Here is a 24,016-nt window from a genome sequence, read left to right as displayed (position 1 = left end):
TTTCTGATTGATAATACACTCTGTCTTTCCATCCCTCCATAACTCCTTCCCACAACACAACCTGGCACCTTGTCCCACTGGCTGGCCCTGAAGGAAAACAATTACCAGAGAAGCGGAACAACAATACCCAGAAAACATCTGCTTGCGCCGGCTGGGACCACTGACATGCCTGACTGTGCGTCCCTGTTGGCTTGCACAGAGGACACATGCCACAGGCCTGAGCGTACAGGGCTCCGCTCCTCGCAGCGCCTCACCCTCAGCCTGCTCATCCACCTACCTCTCTGCCTGCCTGTCTGTCTTCTCTGGCAATGGCAGCTCCGGCAGAGCAGATGAGGGCCCGCCTGTTGGAGCAGTTGTTCGTTTGGGTGAGACATTTCTTCTTGGAAGGGATGATGCACCAGTATGGCCTTTAAGTTGAGGCAGACAGGGAGGAGATGAAGATGGCACAATGGGCCAACACCCATGTGATGCCTCCCTCATGTTATAGCTCAGCTCAGCAGCTTGGAATGCCCCATTTAGGGTAAACACTTCACACAGAGCTCAACAATGATCAAAGAGCACAGAACGACTAGAAATATGTGCACACTGTAGAATAAAAAGATATACTATATGGCAACCATGTTTTCACTGACAGATTGTATAGGACCACAGAGCAGATACATGATCATTACATTTTATGATTGGAAAGAGTCTGGTTTAACGGGCATTATTGTATCTATACAAATGGGAACTGAGTTGGTTTAACAGGCCTCATTCTACTCAGTGTTTATTGAGTTTATGTTGCCACCTTGTGGCCATCCTTGAGGCTTACTGATAATTGTTCACAAGATAATTTTAGAGATGAGAAATAATGTATTTTAAATTGCACATGTAGTCAAATACTGAATATTTTCCAATCTTGTCTTCCCAAATGCTTTTTTTTAAACAATGGGATATACTGTTGAAGTAACTTAGGCTGAACTATAGTAGATAACGTCAAAGATCATTTTACTTGTTTGTCGACGAGCATTGTCTAATTCTGACTCTGCACACCCATTCTGTTGTTTTATTTAGTGAAGTGACAGGACTATAATACTACTACCACAAGCATTATAACAGTCATTATTTACACTGTGCATGTTACATAATAAATCTAATTTCACTGTTAAGCTATTAGTCCTACTGTTATCACTGTCCTGGGCTCACCTCACCTCCAGCAGGTTAGGTCGGCTCCTCCTACATTATATGAAGCCCCTGCTGCTTTCATATACTGTAGGAAATATGAATGATATGCCGTTTAGTAGCAGTTCAGTTGCACTATGCGAGCATTATACCCACATTTAAAAACAAAACATTTATTTCGATTGACAGCAACACACATGTCAAATAAACAAAGAATAAATAACGAAAAGCCAGTGAATTTCTATAGGTTAAGCATAAACTGTAGATGCCGATTCGACTGGCTAACAGTAGTAGGCTATTACAGTGTAAATTCAGAACTTTCCAATCAGGAGAACATATTATTTTCCTCTATCCGAATTGTTAAACGTTGTTCATGGTGACTTTCAAGCTGATTTAAAACTGTACTTTCCTGAACTAAACTACAGCATCAAAAATAATGTATTGTATTTGGGCAGGTTGGGGAATCAAAAAAATGTATTCGCTTGAAAAAAGTATTTTGCAACTTCTTGCGTCGACGATACAGAATCTTTCGAGGAGCACCTGAAGGCAGCATTTTTGACACGGGCTCGGTGTAACCGGGAGGAGGGTTTGCTGACAGGGAGACGCCCGACGACGTGACAGCAGCAGCAGCGGGTTGTGCAGCTCTGACACCACCTCCTCAGCGTCAGCGCTGACTGAAGTGTCTCTCTGCCAGTTTCTGACGGAATAACTTATCATACAACTAAATTAACCGGTTCCCTGTTGTTCTGCCCCAGACTACCGTGGCTTCCCGCGTCAGCGAAAGCAAGTAGCACTACCGCATCTGCCTCTTGATATGCTTCTGACATATCGAGGAGCCAAGAAGTGACAGAGGTATTTTGGCATTATATTGCGACTTGTTTATGTTGATGTGCCAGCGCCATACGCTGTTGAAGTTACCGTAATAACAGACTCAGCGCAAGGAGCCTTGTTTTGGTGATTAAAGGCTCTCGAAGCCGGGACACCGTTAGGCAATACACGTTTTTAGAGCTGTTTTCAGCTGTATTAGTTCCTTTTAATATTAGCATAAACTTGAAGGCAAAGCCGGCCGGTGCACACTCAGGAAGGTGCTATTTCCTTCAATACAGAGCTGACCCTCGACCTCAACAGCTGAGACACTGTTCCTAGTAAAGATAGGAGAAACAACTATAAAAACATGAAGTACTAGTCGTAGTTTTGCATTATTTGTTAAAATTAGTGGCGTTTGAAACTGTTTTTTGTCTATTGGATGCCCGCGGGAATACATAGGCCTACGTCACAAAGTGGTGACATTAGCTAATTAGTGGGCCAACAAGTGCGTTCACCTGTGAAGTCAAGGCGCGATGTTTTTTTTTTTCTATCAAGGCGCCATGTTGTGTAGCATGGCTGCTGCTATCAATTTGCTGCAGCGGTAAAATGTTTAGTAAAACTTCATTCAGGAAATGCATATATAATGAAACTCATATCAGGTGAGAGAACGACCAACCGTCCTCATAATAACTTAGTTATGGCGCCAGAATGCAAACTTCGTGCTAAACTTCAACGTGCTGCTGATTTCAGATGGATATTTGGAGGTCTGCCCTTCGGTAGAGGGAATTTCTCTTTACTTTGTTTGTCTCTGGTTTATTGTTTGGGGACTTAAAGACACTTTTATACTCGCTTCTAATAAAATGCTATGAAACTTCCTTACACATAAACACACTGCACTGTTTTACAGCATTCTCTGACAACAAGGGAAGTCTTCTCGGCCTAATCTACAGATCAATGTACCTCTTATTTCTTAGCTTATCAGGCTAACATCGTTTAATGTGTTCTTTATGCACCAAGCCCATACATTGCTCAAAAGAAACAGGTTTAGAATATATTAAGAACGTGTTAATTCATCTTAAATCCTGTGAACATCATTGCTGAGAAAAAGGCTGGTTTTCATCATACCCTTCCAGAGCCAGATATGAGGTCAGAGGTCAGAAATAGCTGCAGTACAGAACCCTGCAGTGTGAAGGGATTCGTTTTCTGCAGTCAACTGTTAGTTTTTGAGTGCATTGACCCAGATATATAGACCCTGAATGGCCTTGTTAGTTAAAATACTTTTTTTATATAAACATTTTGTCTTGCCAGACCAGGAAAACCACAGGTTAAACCCATTTTGTTAGAGATGTCTAAGTGTTATAAAGTGTCCAGTAAGCCATGCCAATAAGCCAGCTTGCGAAAAAAGGTAAAACAAATCTTCGGTTTTTACTTTCCTATATCAGGAGAGGGATTATCTTTGATCAAAAGTAATTAATATTGCTTTCCAAGGGTTCCTTGTTCAAGTGATGGATGACTCCTGACCAGAGTTCTTAAATGGCAGGTTTGCATCTGTCTAGTTATGTCCATTATAAAGATTCTGGTTTAATAATAATGATGTTTGACCAACACATATTTCTTTATTTGGCATATTTGTTGTCATACATGGTAAATGTTTGTAATAAATGCAAACAGTGTTTGATTTTACAGTGTGTTTGTATGATGCAAAAAGGATCCAGTGGCTATAAGTAAAAACATTTAAATACATAAAATATAATTTAGGGGGCGAAAGCAAAAGGGGCTTTCTCCAACAATTTTATATATTATACCTTTATGTATTTATACTTTTGTAAAATTATATTCTTGTAAGGTAGACTTTCCTACTGCGTTAGTATGATCTTTTGTAAAGTTTCCATGTCAGATATCTCACTGGTTTGCACATAAATGATTGATGAAACCTTGAGTAGGGGATTCACTTTACAGTTAAGTTTCATGTGAAGATTCATAGCAAAAGTGTTTGTAACTACATTGCATTAGTACGATATCTAGTGAAGATTCTTTGAATCTCCTCCTGCGCTCATCTGCACATTGTATTTTGGAGAGATGGTTGTGAAAACAAATCTATTAATGCTCTTTGTTTTATTTCATCCCTTTTTCCTGAATTACTCTCCTGAAATATTGCTCTTCCTTTACAAGGCGCTGCAGAGGAAGATGGAGGTTCAGAGTGGCGCTCAACAGCCAGAGCCCCGCCCTTTAGACTCTCCTCGGTCAGGGGCCAATCAGCAGGATGAATATGACGACAGACAGACGGATGCCAGCGGCAGGCCTTCTGCTGACACGCACAGCACTGATGCTCAGCCAGAAAGCCAGAAAGACGACCAAAAAGTAAGTCGCAGTCTTCCACTGTTGCACATCTGCAGCTGCTGTGCGTGTGTCTCTGTGAATGTGTGTGATGAGTGATGAGATCCTGCCTGTCTGTTGTGCTATTCTTCTGATGATATTTCCTATTCTACTTAAAAATACAGATACTCATCTACAGGACCTGTTTGCTAACTAATGTCAGCTGCAAGTAAAAGTGAAACTGTTGATGCTTTAGTATTTGGTCTGTGTGGTTTTGAAGGAAGTAGGTTGCGTAGTTATGTTGCTATGAGAAACTTTCAGAATATACTACAAACCACAGATATGTTGTGTACATCTGCAATTGCTTAATATTACAGACAGATCTAAGAGGCTTGTGCAGTCTCCACGTGTGAGTGCTGAGTCTCAAAATTTCAACCCTCTGCCATCTTGGAGACCTCTACATGTCCAGATATGACAGTAAAACCCTGACTGGCTCTCCTCCATCTCAAGGACGTCAATCATGCTTCTCTGGCAGGAGCCAGAACCTCTCTCTGTCAATCAGCCGGAGCGGCTCTATAGGCACAACAGATATACAGAAACATTCACCAGATAACTGGACTGACTGCTACTGGCAGCTCTGAATGGGATGCATGTCATAGCTTGCTCTATCAATTTTGAGTCCTTTGAGCAAACAGCAATGGACATAACCCTTCAGGGTCTTCATTTTGGCAGAAGGAAAAGGCCTCTGAAGCATTTTAAAAACATCAACATCTTTAAAAAAGTGTAATAATACAAAAATGTCAGGTGTGGTGGTAGCTTGTCAGATCAGCCTTTACTGCAGGGGTGGGGAACCTTTTTCCTCTCAAGGGCCATTTCAATTTTTTCAACATCCTCAGAGGGCCGTACAAATGATTGACCTCTGCTTAAAAAAAGTAAAATCACAGCCCATTCATTTGGCCTTTCTTTCATGCTTTGCAAAGAAAAAGCAACCTCTTAATCCAGATATCTTACCATGACTCGCGCATGCATGCACGTACACGGTTGTGGCATGACCACCAAAACAGAAAGATATGGACACAACATGTGTGCAAATGTATTTAGTATCCTAACCATGTGAACATGATTTAAGTGGGGGGGGGGACCTAACCTCCGGGGGCATGCTCCCCGGGAAGATTTTTTTTAAATGTTGAAGTTAAAAGCATCAATCTGGTGCACTTCTGAGAGCAACATTAAGAGATCTATGGATACATCTCTCAACACCCATATGAAACAGAACTGGAAGCAGATTTTCTTTTTCTTTATGGATATTTTACAAATCACTTTCAAACTGTATTCTCGTTTATTAATAACAACTTATTTTTACTGTCATATAGTATTTTATACCGGTTTACTTTATTCTCTTGTTTTTTTATAACTATAATGATCATATAAAGATGTGCCTTTACCTCACTGGTTGTAGAAAAAGCTTCTTATATTCGTTAGCATAGCTAGCTACCCAGATGCTAATAACAACAAAGTTATTGACTGTATGATCAGTATGACAGATGAACAGATCGCCACTGTGCTTTCAACTAAAGACACAGCCAAGCAAAACAACTGCGGCATGTGTACGGCTCCTTATGGGTACTGCAATATCTGAATTGCCGCAGCGGCGTTCTGGTGCTTTCCGGTGCTCTCCGGCAGAACTACACCCCTGTCAGACGAGACATATACCATGTGATGATACGTTAGGCTCGTGTTCTGTTCAAGGACCCTGACCTGGCCAGGAAAAACAGGCACTCGCTTGTTTAATTATTTTGCGGTCTAGATTTCTTTAATTTTTTTCTTTTTTGCAAGAGTTTATAAATTACCTCGAGGGCCGTACCAAATGGTCTCGCGGTCCGTATACGGCCCGGAGGCCGGAGGTTCCCCACCCCTGCTTTACTGGCACGGGATTTATTGTTGCTTTTGTTGAATCTATTGCTTGTGGAGATTTATTTTGTTAACCAATTTGTCAGTCAATCAAGAGCAGAGTTATACATGTAGAACATATATTTATTTGACCCTTTCGAAAAGAAATGCCCACACCCAAAAATGTGGTATTTCTTTTATAATTACTCTTCCATCAAACATCTGCAGATTATTTAAAATATGCATAGGTTGGAGGTGCACTGCAGGTTTGAACCGTACACTATCTGCCTCTTTTTTGGACACATTTTCAGCTGGGGACTATATCTTTTATGTAGCTACCCAACTCTGTTTTGGATACCCAATTTGTTCCCCATTAACACACACTGATACTAATTGTTGTCATAGTTACAGTTTTGGATACCCAATTTGTTCCCCATTAACACACACTGATACTAATTGTTGTCATAGTTACAGTCATGAAATTACAAAACTTTGTAGCTTTTCATGCGAAAGTCAGATAACACCACAGTATGACCATGCACATATCTGGATAATTTTGACTTTATTTTATCTTTCCAGAGAAATACTTTAACACAGACTTTTTGTAGGAAAATTCAATAGCCACTCTACACAAGGATGGATAACAGATTGCCTTCTCTCTTGTAATTGGCTCAATGAAACGCACGCACACACAAGCACAATCAGGCCTTTATGCAATTGGTTCTCACAATCGACTTTAAGTAATGTGCTTTTAAACCTCACATTGATGTTGAATCTGCTAATTGTTACTTCCTTATGGTATGCAACTTCCTGTACAATAAAAGCTGTCATGTGAGGATGAGCAGTAGACATCTTTGATGTTGCACAGGCATTGTGAAGCAATTACAGATATTCATAATTTCTAATATTGGCAATATCAAACATTTGTATTTTTGATTTTACCATGGGTGTTCTTATTGTACCAGCATACAATAGACAACAATGTCATTGCCCCTGCCATGAAACCCATATTAATGTAAGTGTGTGTGTAACAAATAGAGGAGAATAGCAATCTGTGTATCCTTTCTTTTCCATTGTTGTGCTCTTCGTTGGTTATTAAGCAGTTGAGTGCACACCTGCTGCAATGTACTGAGGCTGGCCCTGAGATGTGTGTGCTGTGAGACTGTCTGACCAACCGTTGGGCAGCCTGGCTCCTGACGCCACGGTGTCATCGATTAGTCTGGAGAGTTTATTCATCATGGTGTCATCGGGGGAAGTGGACCAGTGTTCTTGTCCTTGTTAAAAGGTGCTAGCCCCTGGCCTGCCCTGTTGTTTATTAGTGATAAATCACAGAGAATGAGGTGGCTCAGGCCGACCTGTGGGCTCCGGCTCAGAGATGTGGCGGCATAGCAGGTCATCCACAGTGCAGTCAGCTGTTGCCTAAAAGGGAAGTCAGCTGGGGAGAGTACATTTGTCTGTTTGAATCCTCAGACTGTCTCCAGAATGTGAATACCCAGGGGCAAAAACGTATTTCAAATACATTTCACTCTTAACATTGTGCTGATGAAGTATGCTTCAGCGACCACAAAAGGTCCGGGTTGTGATGTTATCTGCTGACTGAAGAAGACTTGTTGTGCTGGTGGTTTCATATCGTATAGAGCAAGCCAGCGGTGGAAAGGAGCGTTTGGAATTGGTCACGTAATCCTGTATTTTCAAATCACTATGTAGTTGTCACATGGAGGTCATTTCTGTTGACACCTTTGTGTCAGGTGACCATATGGAAACTGTGCTCTTGGGGTTCAAGTGTGCATAGTTGGTCATAATTGAGCATCCTGGATTAAATGCGGGTTTTAAAACCAGGATAAGACAACACTTCTGCCCTATTGCGATAGGATAATTAAAATCTAAGATGATATCTAGTCTTTTATCACAATAACAATGTAAGAATCAATATATTACCCAGCACTACTAGGAAGATACAAGCTATAATACCAAGCTAGGCTTACTAGTTTTAACATTGAATGCTAGTAATCATAATATTTGTGCTGAATCTACCAAAATACACTGTGTTCTTCCTGTCTATATGCAAAGGAGAAAGTTCTTACTTTCTAAAGGTTGAGCAGAAGTTCTGACGCTGCTCTTTAACCTGAACCTGACCTCTGCTCCTTCTCTCTACCCTGACCCCTGTGTTGATCCTTGCCACTGACTGCAGTGCAGCACATGACCTCTAAACCACCCCCATGGGATTATCTCTGATAGCATTGGTTTGTACTCATTATTCTACCATTAGCTTTGTTGATATCTCAAAGCATCAGCTGAGCACCGCTGATGATGAGCTACAGTGTTGATTTGATATATTGCAGTAATTGGTCTCATTACAGTCTATTGACCTTTAACTCATTATCTGCACTGGAAGCAGAAAAAAGTCAGCAGCACAAAGCCTACGGCGGCACGTAGGAGGTAGATTGCTGATCCTGCAGTTTTATAATTATTCCCTTTTTTTTAAAAGCGTATGTGTTTATGTCTTTGCTTTGGCGCACTATTCTTACAGATAGATTTTTTTCATCTCTCATATGTATGTAAAGCAGTAAGATATATTCCTCGCTGTGGTAATTTTCTTTCCATTAGAAATGAGTCTTCAGGGATTGAGTTGAATAGTGGCACCAGTGATTATTGCTGTTATATTTGATTACACAAATGAGAAACATTCAGGAACAGAGAGAGCAAATTATATTAAATTGCCCTGACTCTAGATTTTGTGTGCACTTCCAAATGAGCAATCACAAAATAAAAATCGGTGCATATGTTATTTATTTAGGATTTAGTTAATTTCATGTTTGTTAACCAATAAAATCCACTTGCGTGAGCCCAAGTTTGATAAGTGGAACTTTCTTGACTTTGTGATGACTTGTGTCCAGATGCTCTTGGTGCATTCGGGTAATGTTTCTCACTCATAATAAATGTTAAGTTAACTGGAAAAGCAGATGGCTTCTCACCTTGCAAGGCAATTTGGCTTCAGCAGCAGTGTGACAGGTTGGGATGTGATTCACTCTGATTGCTACTTTTTTAGTCTTTTTTAAAAAGCTTAATTACCTGTGTTGACTGTAAACTCTGGCAGCGGTTAAACTATAGAAGAATGATCTCATCTAACTTTTATATAACTTTCTTTTGTTTTTTTGCTATCAGAGTATTTTGCTTTAGGTTGATCTGAATAAAGATGTCAGGTACAAAATGTATTTATTAGAATGAAATGAGCCAGGGAAAGTTTCTGTCTTCTCCATCAGCATTGCTGTAATGAGCACAGTGCAGTGAGTTGAGTTAAATATTGAGAGGCATCCTGAACGCCACCCCCCCCCCCCGTCCTCCCGTCCTCCACCACAGATTACCTTGGTGGTAGCTAGCGGGGCCCAGATAATTACCGTGTGTTATTTCTCCTCCCACACTTAGCTTTTGAAGTTGTGGCTGCCTGGCTGCCTCCGCTCTAATAGCATCCCGGCATGCCATCGATCCCGCACCCCTCCTCCGGATATGAATGGCTAGTGGGCTGATGGGTTGTGGGGGAGGGGGGAGGGTTGCAGTCCAGAAGTCTTCCCCAAGCCTCGGAAGATTTCCTAAAGCAGGGGTTAATCAATTTTCTAGTATGCCTGATGAGGCAAATGGCACAATCCACAAATGACTGTAATATGCACATTAAACTGCAAATTACAATGTGTTCTTTGCAGCCAGACAAATTGAGAACTGGCACCTCGTCAAAGGCTCTACATTTATAGATGCAAATGGCTGCCTTTTTCTTTTTTACTGCTAAACATTTAACCCTCCTTTTGTCGAGTTTCCAGCATGGCAGTTTTAAACATTCACAGTATTAGGGACCGATTTAAAAAGTCCTTACTGATCCGATTTGTTAGAATATCATGGCTTCTTCTCTGCTCAACCGCGTCAGAAAAGTAAATAAATTGTCACTGTAATAGTTTTAGATATGCTGTGATGTCTTAATCCTTTGACAGCACAATATTCACTGCCATGCACCAGCCTATTTCAAGGAAAATGGCTTTGGAGACGGTTGCTTTGCAGAGAGGTGAGATGTAGCTCGAGTGTGACGGCAGTGAGCTGCAGACAGATTCAGTAAAACTGTATGTGTACAGCTTAGGTGATAATCTCATTACTGTAATGCTATCCTGAGCTTTATTGGCAGTTCATTTCTTAAAACTACAAGTACAATTTTAAACATTTCTATCTTAATTATACTGTGTCTCCTTTACATGACACCTAAGCTTTTCTTACTATGACAAGTCGAAATGTTTTCTATTAAAAACCTATATTTTATTAAAATGCAGCTCAACCCAGTCATTGGGTCTAGGGCATTTCTTACACCACAAACATACTGATACTGTATTTCCCACACAGACAAAGAGAACAAGAGGGCATGTTCAAAGCTCCTCTGAACATTAGATCCTAAGTATGGACACATTTCAACAGACAGCTTGGTGAAACCTGGGCAGAGTGCTCTTTTGGCAAAACCTTAACAGTGTAATGATGGAACACCACGGAAATATCCAACCGAGTCGAGGTGATGCAGAATATCTACCCACCATGGATAGTACTAACTGTTACTGGCCAGCTCCTCAAACTGTAAAGCATGAATAAGTGAAAAGATACAGAGACTTATAATAAATAATTCTATCATAATATTTATAGTACACGCCTTTTTTAAATGTACATGTGCGTTCATCGAGCTGAAAGGAATGACCTGCATTCCCATTACCAGGTGAGGTGAAATACATATAAATTGTCTCTTGAGGTTTCAGAGTACAAGCTAATTGGGTTAGCTCCAGGTTTGGTGACCACGGTCAAGCCTTAGTCCATGATCTCGTGTATTAGGGACGGATGATCATTAGTGAGGAGCTGAAAGGGCATTGCAAATTGATTTCCAAATCCGTTGCTTTATTTGGGATCTACTGTAAGCTTGCCAAGAGCATGTGGATAGTGACATATACAAATGCACAAATAGAAAAAAGTGTGACATAAACTGTAAGATTCTTTAGTAACAGCAATAGCATAGCCAGTAGGAAATCAGTGTGACTGGTATTCTGTTTAAAAAAGTGTTTTGTGACTGCCCCTTGCTATTTGTAGAGACTTTATTTGTGTTCCAGCTTTCTATTTCAGTCCATTGGCTCTTTAATCTGTCATATAAAAGAAGAGAGGCTGATCAAGCTTGTCAAATGTGTATCATGTAGTCATGTATCAAGACACAACCTCTTTAAGCGGCTCTATTTATCTCTCATCAGTGCATTTTACTGCTCTGTTCAAAGCATACTCTCAGTATAAACAAAGACGGCACACGCACGCACACGCACACGCACACACTGACAATCTACCAGCAGATCACAAGGACCTTATTAGCTGCTGTCACAACACATTTATCCCTCATCTGTTTCTGGGAGCTGTCGCGAGCGAAAGGTTGTTCTGTGCTGCAAAGTGGCAAAGTGGGCTCCTCACTGTGTTTTTCATTCTCCCTAATGGAGAGCGATGGCATGGGTCCCGGCCATCTCTATCTGTGGCCCTGTCCAAAGAGGGCTCATTTCTGCCTGAAAATAGCCCCGCTGTCAGCTCGCCTTAGTTGCCGGGCCTGCTGAGAGTCAGTTAAGGGGATCAGTGCTCGCTGGAGTGTGTGGCTCAGTGGTAAGACACGGTGCTGGTGACACATTGCTTTGATGGGATCACCATCCGCTCCTAATCCCCCCCCCTCCACACAGATGACCCTAGGGGCTCATTGGGCTCAGTGGAGACTCCAGTCCTGCCTTACTTTAACCTCCTATCCCGTTGACCTTCAGCCTTTACACAGTGAAATGGCATGTAAACAGCATGCAGCTTTTTGGTTAAGAATACCTCTGGGTCTCTAAAATAAATGTGAGAATTCGGGGTGAAGGTTTCTATGCATCTGCTTGTTTTAGAATAAGCAGAGTATGCGTGACAGAAATCACATTGTTTTCCGTTTCTAAATATAATCCAAGATGTTGTGCGATACATCAAAGCAGACTTTTTCCCTGAGAATTTACAAAGCCATTAACTCCATGAATAAAACTACCGCTGTTGTTTTGCATTTAGTCGGTATTTGTTGGACGTGCAATTTGATTTGTAGGCCTGCAATTTGGCATGTGAACATAAGCATGAGAACACCGAGTTTAGGAGGCCATCTGGAAAGTCCTTTGCTGTGATTAAAAAAAAATCAGCCCTTTGCATTTTCATTTTTTAATGATTTGTGCACCCTGTGGATGTGAGACTGCTACGCTGGAGCTGTGCAGAGGCATCTGTGTCTGAGTCGAGACAGGGAACGGTTCACTCTCAGTTTTTTGATGACTTGGCAGCAAAGGAAAGGTCAAGGAAGACTCGTGCAGAATCACCAAATGTGCTGGATTAGCAGTAGCCAATCCTGGTGTTCACAGGGGGCAATTTTATGTGAGAGTTTTCTATATGTTTCCAGAAAATATGTATAATGTTCTAATTTTGGGGAAAATACTGCACATCATTTAGCTTTTCAAGTCATAAAAACTGTTATGTACAATATGTTCAATTGGCAAATGTTTAGTGAAATCACAGACTTCCATTAAGAAACTCCACAATCATTGTCTGAAAGGGAATGTCAGTGGTAACATGTTGCGCTAACTCAATTATCTGGACTTTTTGATCTGGCATCACAAAATGGAATCTTTTTACAGGTACTATTATTAGTATTACTATTATTACTAGGCATTATGTTTACTAGGCAGTAAAGTATGTCATATTAATGCATAACTTTACTGTATTCTGTTCTCTCATAAGTGGATACCACAGTAATAACCAATCTTCCTGCGGTCCACATGACTGCTTCATTGGCTCTTTTGCAGATTGCGAATTGTATCTACTGTATGACAAGATGGAAACTTGTGTACCTTAATAATGTTTTTAGGTTTTAAGAAATATGTTATTAAATTCAATGAAATCATCACAGTGTAGGTATTGTACTTTCCCAAAAAAGGAAAATACATCTAACCCGTAAGAAAGCCTTTTGCCGTTTTTCTGAAGAACAAATAATATGTAGGTGGAGAGCTTTTGCTACCAATTGCACAAATAGATAAATAAATGGAAATGGCTAGCTTAAGTCAAACCAGGGATAGTGTGGAAATTGGCCGTAGATGAGATTCAGAATTTGGGACAGCTGTTGATGCTATTATTTATATTTGTCTTGCATATAGGCAAGGTTTGTCATACTCCGTTATATTCTGGACATTGTGCCACCATGTCACTTACACCTACCTGAACTAGTGTCTGTATGAGTAGAATTCTGCATAGAACAGCACACTCAAATGTTAACAAAATCCGACATCATATAAGGATGTGTTATCTTTGTTAAATGATAGTAACCTGCCATAGTGTTGTCACTGTTAGTGGGAAATGTCCTAACATATACAAAGTGTATTACACATGGGAGGATGACCTCAGCTCTGCTCTGACAGATGCTACACTGTTTAGTTGTGACACATGCTCTCAAATATTTCCATTTGGACAATCTGTTTCCACTAGGAAATGTCTCTTCGATTAATTATAATCAAGCACTCAGCGTCAATATTTTCCAGTGTTTATAGACTTGGCCTTCAATTCTTCATAACATCTTGAGGAAGCAAAACAACATTTATTTGTTTAAATTACATAGATAAATACTGCTTTGTCATCCACAATGTCAAAACAAATGGAATTCAAACTGAAAAAAAAAGGATCTGATTAAACGTGACCTCTATAATACTATTAAGTGCTGTAAAAATGTGTGTTCTTGGTGATAAACTGGTGAGAGAACTGGATTCACTTAATCTGACCGGAGACCAAATAAATGTGCACACTGTGAATAAAACAAAAAAACTTTTAGAATAAATAATTATCAGCAGTGACAACAATAGTTCAGCGGAGCCTCTTTTGCTCCCCATACATAACTGTTAAGCTTGCTTACACGTGATTGGTCAATATTTGGACTACAAACCATGTTACCTTTATTAGCTATCTTTAAGAGCCACACCAGCCCCCCAACCCTCTCTGTGCCAAGCAGGAAACGCTACACAGTGAGCATTAGCGTTTATTATGGATGTTATAGACCCATTATCCCCACGATCCATATATTAAAAAGGGAGTTCTTGTATAGTTTGAAGAATTGGCAACAGCAGTACATGGCATTTATCTGGGTGAAAATGAGAAAGCAAACAAACCCTGCTTGGCAAACCTCTTGAGGATATCTTTAAATGACCTCATTTCAACCCCAGGCCTTTGGTTTCCCTACGCACCAGATGTAGAACCATTTTTTTACTGTAATATAAAGGTTTTCAATATCTCATAAACCCTACTCAACTAGCGGGGAGTCCTGCTTCTAATATCACACAAGCTCAAATGCACAACTGGAGTCCGTGGTCCAGGAAGGTACATCTGTTGAGGTTTAACACAAAGAGCTGAACACTGTGATGGCTGGCTGGCTGCTTAGCTCACAGGGGCATCATTAGCTCTGTGATAATAAGAGCAAACACCTCCATTATGTTCCCTGGGGCATGTCATATATACATTCACACCTTGTTAGACTGTGTGACCATCCCTATTAGTCTGAGCAGTTAGACCACGCCTGCCCACTCATTAACACGTATAAGGCCCTCATTACTGGAGTAGATAATAGTAAAATACTGCGCTGGCTTTTGACTGATTGTGGAAATCAAATGGCAAACTGGACAATGTATCACACTGTGCCGTGCCTCCGTCATGTCATAAAGATATTACTGTTTTAAAGCTGTTAGCGGAGCCCGGCTGTATGAAAACACGCAGGTCAGCGACTGTGCCCTGTGATGGTGTGCAAATGAAACGGTAATAGAGGGTTTCATCACCACTACTAATTACTGAATGACAGTTCTCTCACCAGTGTGTAAATGTGTGTGTGCATGCATGCCTGCCTATGTCTGTGTGTGATAGTCCTAATTAGATAAACTCCCATTACACTTAAAAGTGCATTACTGCTGCTCTTTTGTAAAGGCTATAATTAGAGCGCTGCAGAGAGCGAGTGGTAATTAAGTTATTTCTCAAGTATTATCAGTCTGCTTGTTATATGAGCCAATTGTATTTAAAAAAGATAGAATACATATTTGACTTCATGCCAGTGCTTTGTTAACACAGACTAAAGCAAAGAGCTATTACGTAGTGCGTGATTAGAGTGTATGGCAATAAATATCTCGTCCACTTCTGTCTGATACAACTAGAATATCACAAAGGACGATTTCAGCCTGTAAAACTGTATAAGCAAGCTGAATAAAAGCATGAGAGCATGTACGCTCGTCGTGGGTATGTACACACATTTCGTGTCTCGGACTCCTTTAGCCTGACTTTGCATTTTTGTGCATGTGTCATCCGACGCCGGCAGTAGCAGCATGAGCCGCAGATCCTCCGACTAATCCAGATTGCCATTTAATCCCGAACACACTCTCCTGTTCCTGCCACTGACTTCGTTATTACTCTTTAGTTTTATAGCAGTCTGTTCCCTATCTTTCTTTCTTTAATTGCCAACGTCCTGCATGACATTACGTTATTTACAAACGAGTGAAACTAAAGAGTCATTGATAAAGACCATATCAACACATGTGTTTTTAAAGGGCCCATGTCATGGCCATTTCCACTGATCATTATTCCATTGTTGAGGTCTACTAGAATAGATTTATATTGTGCAATTTTCCAAACTCACATTGGTTTCTCATACAGCATCTCTGTAAACTACGTGTATTCACTGAATTTCACTCTCTGCCTTTAACGGCTCGTTGTAGCTCCAATAGCTCCAGCCCCCACCCTCCCTGTGAGCACAGTGTGCTCTGATTGGTCGGGACGTTGTGAATCGCGCTGAGCTCCGTGGAGGTGTTGTTTCCTTGTTAGCGATACACAGCCAAACACAGCCAAACTCATCCTGAGCACACACAAAGTCACAGCCGAAGTAAAAACAATAAGTGTGGCTTGATATTGAGTGAGAAAAAGGTTGATAAACGCTGTGAGAATGGGTCTGCAGAGAGAATTTCGCCGCGATCCCAACTGTCTGTTATCAGCCTGCAGCCAGGGAGGAGAAATCAGCAGAGCTGCCTGTGTGTGAGGAAGTCCGTGGATTGGTCAATTTGGACCAATCAGCGGGGGCTTAACGTAACGGCTCCACGGATTGGTCCATTTCGTTCTGGGTACGGCATGACATCATGCCGTACCCGGAACTAAATGGAAGAATCAAATGGACAATGACGTATCTCCAACGAGGCGTTTTGGGGAGGTCTTTTCTGTGTTAGAGTTTTACTCGGTACAGGGTGTACTTTGAGGGTTTGTGACTCTGCACACCGTTTACATGCATAGAAACCTTCATAACACACAAGGGGACGGGTAATAACCGGAAAAGCATGACATGGGCCCTTTAAGGTACATTATGTTACCTTGCAATAGACCTCCGGTGCACTTTATTACCTTTTCCCTCAGTTTCTGCCAGATCTTTTTGTACATTTATCATTCTTATTAGTACAGTGTTTGGTGACCTTAGATAGTCAACTAATAAAATGCATCACAAATCTTTAGATGTGTTTCTAACTGGAAAGAAAATGCCATGGATGGCAGCATCGTTCTTCTCACTGAGCTTCCTATTCCCCCCTGCCTTTTCTTTGTATATAATTACCTCTTTCCCATGTTTCTGCACCAGCAGATGTAAGTTACACTTGTTATGATGTTAATCACTGTCTTAGGAGACCTTAACAGTCCTTGATGTGAAAGCTAGAAGACTGGGTCACTGGCACATTTTCCCAGGGTTAGCAAATCCCTTCAGAAGGGTGGTGCTGGTGGATTGAGAGCTCTCACTGTTTTTCCAGCAGATCCTCTTTCTATGCTCTTCTGAATCGGCCTATTTTTAGCACATCGGATGGTTTTATTGGACAGATGGATAACTCTTTGTTGCACGCTTGTGCTCTGTGACTACTCACATTAATTCTAAATGCGACCTCCTAAAGCCCGCGTACTGTATGCGCATAGATCATAGTGAAATGTGCTGCTATTTGTATTCACACGGGTTGTAGTCCACAGGTTTAAGGGATACTAATGTGAAGCCTAGTCATGATGATAGTCTGTTATTCTTCTTTTATTTGACCTTTATTCAACCACATTTAAACCACCAACTTGTATTGTCTGTTAGCTGTATGTGTCCCTGTAAAATATTCAAAACAAGTAATCGGGTGTCGATGAGTGACAGGCCACAGAGATTGTGCTACATTATCTTTGTGAGCATATAGATTTGCGGGATAGATGAAAAGAAAGGAAATAAATTACAATTTTCCTCCGTCGTGAGACCCAGAATGAATGTCATGCCCAGGGTTAGCAAATCTCATTTACAAATTTCAGGTGGGCAAATATCCCTCCCTCCTCATGTCTTGGCCTCCCATCACAATAAAAAGGAAGCTTCTCATTTAGCAGAACTGAGGGCCTGCAGGCAGTGTCACAGAAACCCATGTGACACACACCGCATACAAACCAAATGAATCTCAGTCCTGCTGCACAGGGCATTCATTTGATTTGTAAGAAGGGCAGTCCAACCTCTTTCTTTCTTTAAAGCTTCATTTATCCCTTCTTTATACACTTGGAAGGCAACACTTTTGAGGAATGTGAACTTATTTAGCATTACACTTCCAATTGTAGATGCTTTTTATGTTATTTAAAGGGGACCTATCATGCAAAATGCACTTTTGTACGTCTTTTATACATGAATATGTGTCCCCGGTGTTCCAGGGAACTCACCAAGTGTCAGAAAACACAACCCTCTCTATTTTCCTCCATACCCAAATCTCTAAAAAAGGGGCTGCAACGGATCTGATAAAAACTGATCCAGATTTGAACACTGTCCTGACGTCAGGACAGTGGCGCTACGGCTATTGGGCCAACTCCACCAATCAGGAGGAGACAGCCACGGCATTGCTGTTCGAAAGCGCTGGAGACGCTGTAGTACATATGCCAGGCCTCTAGATGGTGCTGTTGCTCACAGAATCAGCCCTTGCAAAAACAGAGCTAACATTTTTCAAATTGAGCAAAATGAGGCATGGCTAAAATGCATGATCTGTTTGGTATTTTGAAAAAAAAAAAGTATAAATATGCCTTATATAGGTATGGTCCTACACTATATTATTCAAATATAGCATGATAGGTCCACTTTAAATAAAGGTATGATACATGGTCACCAGAGTAGCAGCATTTAAAACCAATTGATGGTTTCCTATGATAAAATACCCTAGGGGAAATCATACATTTACTCATGTGACTTTCTGAACTACAGTTGTCTTAGCTTTAATGATATAAACAAGTGATATGTGTTGCATACAGGTAAACAGTAAAACAGAGAAGCATGTCTCTGCACAGTTTCTGTTTATGAGTGTTTCTCCGTCTTTATGTATTTTTACCACTTGGCTGGATATCTACATTCCTAACTCTTTTTTAATTTTGGTTGGTGTTTGTTGCAGAATGAAAAGAGTGTGTTGAGAGATGATCACAGACGCTTTCCCCAGAGAAATCTTAAGGAGGAAAGTGAGCCTATTTTCAGAGCTGTAGAAATGGAGAGTGGGACTCATTATGACTCACTCAGAGCTGAAATGCTCCGGATGATTTCTGAGTCAGACACAAGGGCCAGTGTCCGCTGCCATGGTGACGCACGGCCAAATGTAACTGAACTCAAAGAGCAATAGTGATGGAAATGAAATGAGGGAAGCTTTAAAGGGCCCCAAGGCATCTTCACTATAGTGATGATATCATTCCTAAAGAAAGAAACGTTCAGCTATAGTCTCCTGCATGTAACTCGGGATCATCTAATACTTCAAGGCGCTATCTTTGAATAGACTTTTTGATATTGAAGATGCATCTGGGCATCTGGGCCAAGCAAAGCAAATTCAGGGCAAATTCCAAAATAATAACTTTTTCTCACTTTCGGCCCCAGGATTTGATTGGGGAAATCTTCTCTGAAAATATTTCTCTTCTTTTGCAAACATGTACAAAAAATGAAATGCTTCCGACTGAAACAAAGCCAGGAGGTACTTATGAGATTTTCTGTGAAGCCAATATGCAGACACATATGCAGAAACACAACACACACTGTACTGATGCACTTATCCTTTCCTCATGACCTAACTTGATTGATTTATCTTCATTGCCTGGTAAAACAGGACACATTCCTTTCTTAATGAAATGTAGTAAAGTGAAATTATACAATAACTCATTTTGAATTAAGCTCAATTTACCGAAATGCTTTAAGATGGAAGGCAGAAAGTAACGTCTGTGTTACAGTCTTCCACAATCACAAGCGTCTCTCACTTTATGATTTTCTCTCTGGCTCCCTGCGGCCCATGGCTGAAACCCAGCAGGGCTCGCAGAATAGGAAATCTTGCAAATGCACTATTTGTCATGCAAGAGGTTTGAAAAGCAGTTCAAGCTAACCATGAAGAACCAATGCGCTCAAGAAATAATTTAGGGACAGGAATATTCCACTAATATGTTGAGTTATTAAATGTTTTAATTGCAAGAGAAGTGTGCGTACCCTTTTGCAAAGACACTGGAGTCCAGTATTGCACCACTGGCCCTCACCTGATGCCTCAGTGTGACCACAGTGTGCAATTTGACATGCGTCTTGTTCCTCGGCTTAACTGTACAGTCAGCAGCAGAGGACTGTGATGTAAGGACAGAGAGGCGTAACAGCACAGCAGATATTAATCCGATGTGCCTGGCTCAGCCCGGGCAGGTTGGCCTTGAGCCACGAAAGAGAAGAGAGGGTCAGATGACTCGTCCCTCCCTGCCAAGTCCAGCAGGTCCAGCACAGGGTCGGGCATAAAACTTACACCATCAGCCAATGGTTATTCACTTTTTTACAGAAACACATAAATAGAATTTTGACAGAGCCCTTCAACACAAGTTAAAAGTCAGAACTAAAATAAATAAATAAATAAAAATACATTAACCCTATGTTATGTCTTCCTTAACAATATTTAATTAAACAAGATTTGTTCAAACAAAACACATCGACACGTATGAAAAGCAGTGTATTGTATTTTTTACCTAAAATAATTATACAAAAAACAAATGCACACAATTGAACAGACAGTTTGCACGCACAGACACACAGACACACACACGCACGCTCGCTCGCTCACTCACACACCCTCCCTATCAGTCATGCTGCCGGGGTTCAGCTGTGTGAACTGAGCTGGTGACAGACAGCAGGCATGCAGAGCTGACGGAGCTGAGGTGGAGGTGCAGCTCTGCCACAGCTTATCTGTGTCATTCACTTCCAACACCCAACAGATTAATACAAGTCTTGACACATAGGAAACCTGCAACGTATTTAAAATACATGTGGTAATCCATTGCATATGTATATGTAATACATTCATGATAATGTCACTGAGATAAGAAAAATATCTTCATCTTTAAAATCATGTGTTATTATAATTAAGTGTTAGTCTATTGTCAATGCAATTATGTATGGATCATCATTTGGGAACAACATGTTTTCTTCCTGACACTCCGGAAACTGACTTCACAGCATCCAACAGAGGGCTGGTTCACAATACTCCAATATGCTCGTTGTTGCCATGGTAGCATCTGTAAACAACATTTGCTGCACAGTGATGATGCAGCTGATGGGGCAAACTAAGAATATCATGCCATTTAAAAAAAAAAAAAAAAAGTAGTTGATCGATATGACAGTTGTTTGGCCAATCAAACACCACAGTGACAGAACCTAGGGAGACTGAGACGGTAACGAAAACGAACCGAATTCGATATCAAAAAAGTCTTCCGTCCACACGCAATCGGCACCAGAAACGTGTCCGTCCACACGAGACCGCTTGACCCGCTGGAGACGCTGTAGTACATATGCCGGGCCTGTAAGTGGCGCTGTACTTCTGCCACAAAATACACCAAAAGCAGCGAAGAAGACTTCACGAGCATGCATGGTTGCCATGGTTGCCCTTCTGTTTATTCTCCGCGGTGGATTTAGCAGCAGAGGTGGGGAGAGAGGCAGTGGCCAGGGCTCTGGCTCTGGCCCAGCAGCTCTAACAGTATAATGGTTTAAGTGAAAGTAAGGAGCGCAGAAATACCTCTGCCCTCTCACTGGCCAGCATTATTAGTATTGAATCGCTGGGCAGCCGCGACAACAACACAGAGGTGTTTTCACAGTTGTGCAGAAGAGTGAAAATGTGAAATGTGTGGGGTATGTGTGCATTATTAGTCATTGTTTTTCTTCAACGTTAATACAGTGAGGATAATGGGGCTTTAAAAAAGTGTAATCAGTGTAAACCACCTTTTTTTTTTTTAAATCTTTTGTATAAAATACATTATTTTCTACTCTGCAATGTCAGCCAAAAGATGATTGTTCTAGCACAAACAGAGAATTAGGAAACATGTGTTTCACATACCTTTCCGCGTGGATTCATCTTAACCAATCACTTGGATGTCGTTATCTTTTTGGACAACTGAGTTTTGACTGAGTTTTCTCACTCTGCAAATCATCCTGCAGGTTTTTTCACACTTCCCAAAGAAGGTTCACATTTCACAATTAGTAGATCCCTTTCTTCTGATTAATTTTATTCAGAGTTAACCATGTGTGTGTGTGTGTAGTGTGTGCTCGTGTGTGTGCTCGTGTGTGTGCTCGTGTGTGTGTATGTCAACAGGCTTTTGGTGGCCTGTTGAACCACTTAAAGGATTCTATTTAACGGGTCAGCCGAGCAATTAATCAAGGGTTTAATTGGAATCCCGAGTGGAGTGACATGATTTATGCAAATAAGGTCATTAATATGCAAGCCTGCATTCGATGCTTAAATTAAAATGGCTCATCCGCCAGCACAGGCTAGCACTTTCATTACAGTAAATTAGAACACAATCATAACTCCAAATACACATATTTATTTTCCACAGACATCCAGAACAGGACATGCCCTCAGGAAGAAAAATATGAAAATGCAGAAAGATAGAAGTTCTTCTACGAGAGACAGTCAGGAGGAGGCAATGCTAATGGTGTTAATTGTACCTCATTAGAAGCAGACTGCTATCTGCAGGCCTTCAGTTTTAATTGGATCACCAAGCAATTTAAACCACATTTGGTTCTTAATTGCTTTTTTTGCACTTTATTATAAAAATTCAGCAGCAGTAGTTTGTTATTCGCCAAGTCCTTTCGCTGGCCAATGCAGTACCAGGGTCTGACCTATGCTGTTGCCCTTGGTAACCATCCCTACAGGAACAGTTTGTGATCCTCGCTCCAAAGTGTCCGGAGCACTCACCCTCACCGTGCCGATGCCAGGGGATTAGAGAGGAGGAGTGGAGGCACAGCTGGGTCTCTCTCTGCTGTTTGCTTTATCAGGGTCGCTGCACAGGAATGCAAGTACAGATCAGCAAGTAAAGATCACCAGTTGCCTTGTCACTGCGGAGTACTCTGCAACTTCTGCTAGTGAAAAAATCAAGAAATATGAATAATGATTAGACTTGGTATCTTGTTTGATGTAGTTGTTGGTTTCGACTGGAACTGTGTATTTGTTTATGTTAATACATGTATAAATCGATATGTGTACAGCGGCAATGCACATATCTGAAAGCAAAAGTTACATCTCTCTGCTGTTGATTCCAAAAATGTATATATTTCTTTAGTGAGAAGACATTGGTTTGATGACATACTGAAAATGACACACTTGACACAAGAGCACAAGCGCCATGAGCTGCTACTGTACATCTCTAAGATGAGTGAGCTTCTGATGCAGCAAAGGTGAAATGGTGAATTGATTCAGATAGAAATATAGTAGAAGTGTTCCTATAGCGTTTTTTTCATTTAGTTTATTGATGTGTCCAACGACCCTGCAGAAATCATTTTAAGCTATTCCTCTAGTGGTTGCGTTACGAAATAATTTATAAATAGCGCCCTGTGGGTGAAATCTTTCTCCACATTTTTAAATGTAGCCTCCTTTATTAAATAAATATTTTTCTCGGTGGGGTTCATAAAAAAGAAAAGATATAACAAAATAAGTATAACGTCAAGCTCATCCTGAAAATGACCACAAAATAATCACAATCCATGAGGAGAGTAACATACAAACCTATAGAGCCTTACTCCTGTCTTCATGCAGCAGAATGTGTAATGGAGATCTGTAGAAAGGGTGTGGAGTCTGATATGCTTACTCTACTGAATAACAGATTCATCATAAAAAATATGAAAACCAAACAACGTCACTTTAATTCAAACACAGGACTTTCTCACAGATTTGTTTAATTAAGAGATTTGGTTGTCATCAAAAACAAATGACAAGATTATCCTTTGGAACAAAACAACAGCTTGTTCAAAAGACAAAACTGGTCTGTTGTTTGAAGGAAAAAGAAATATATTTGACTCTTGATTTCATTGTCCACTGCTATTATGCAGTTTTGAAAGGTAACTTGCATTGTAGCACAGCTCAACAGGAGGCCTAATGAAATGATCAAAGACAAAATGTCAAAGCAGAAAGGTTATAAATGTTAACTTTGCAAAGAACATTTAGAAAAATCCAGGTTTTAAGGTATACATTCTTGACAACAAGCATATATCAGTAAGTACCATATTGATGGTGATTTCTGTATCTTTATTCTTTCCCCAAAAAATGTAGCTGGACAGTGCACACTTAGCCTAATGCTTTGTTACAAAAAAGAACTTTCATCCCCGCTTAACATTTTGCACAATAAGCAAAACTGTCACAAGGCAAGGCGTAAGCAAATTGACCGTTAAAGCAACTTTCCTCACTTATGCTCGCCGTCGGTGTGGATATCTTTAAAGGAAACGTCTGGCTGCTCT

General features: G+C 40.7%; 1 protein-coding gene across 3 annotated transcripts in view; it reads left to right on the top strand.

Annotated features, from left to right (window-relative positions):
- Positions 1-1,742: 1,742 nt before the first annotated feature.
- The window catches only part of rbms3 (RNA binding motif, single stranded interacting protein), a 256,131-nt gene continuing 233,857 nt past the window's right edge, over positions 1,743-24,016 (top strand). For all 3 annotated transcript variants that reach the window (XM_034124685.1, XM_034124684.1, XM_034124683.1), the window contains exons 1-2: positions 1,743-2,013; positions 4,141-4,329. In XM_034124685.1, the coding sequence (XP_033980576.1) occupies positions 4,156-4,329 (174 nt within the window). In that variant the 5' untranslated portion in view covers positions 1,743-2,013; positions 4,141-4,155. The remainder of the gene's footprint in view (positions 2,014-4,140; positions 4,330-24,016) is intronic.

Source organism: Trematomus bernacchii, unplaced genomic scaffold, assembly GCF_902827165.1.
Source record: "Trematomus bernacchii unplaced genomic scaffold, fTreBer1.1, whole genome shotgun sequence".
In the NCBI taxonomy this organism is placed as follows: Eukaryota; Metazoa; Chordata; class Actinopteri; order Perciformes; family Nototheniidae; genus Trematomus; species Trematomus bernacchii.
The sequence above is the reverse complement of the archived record's forward strand: the minus strand, read 5'-3'. Positions and strand labels throughout refer to the sequence as shown.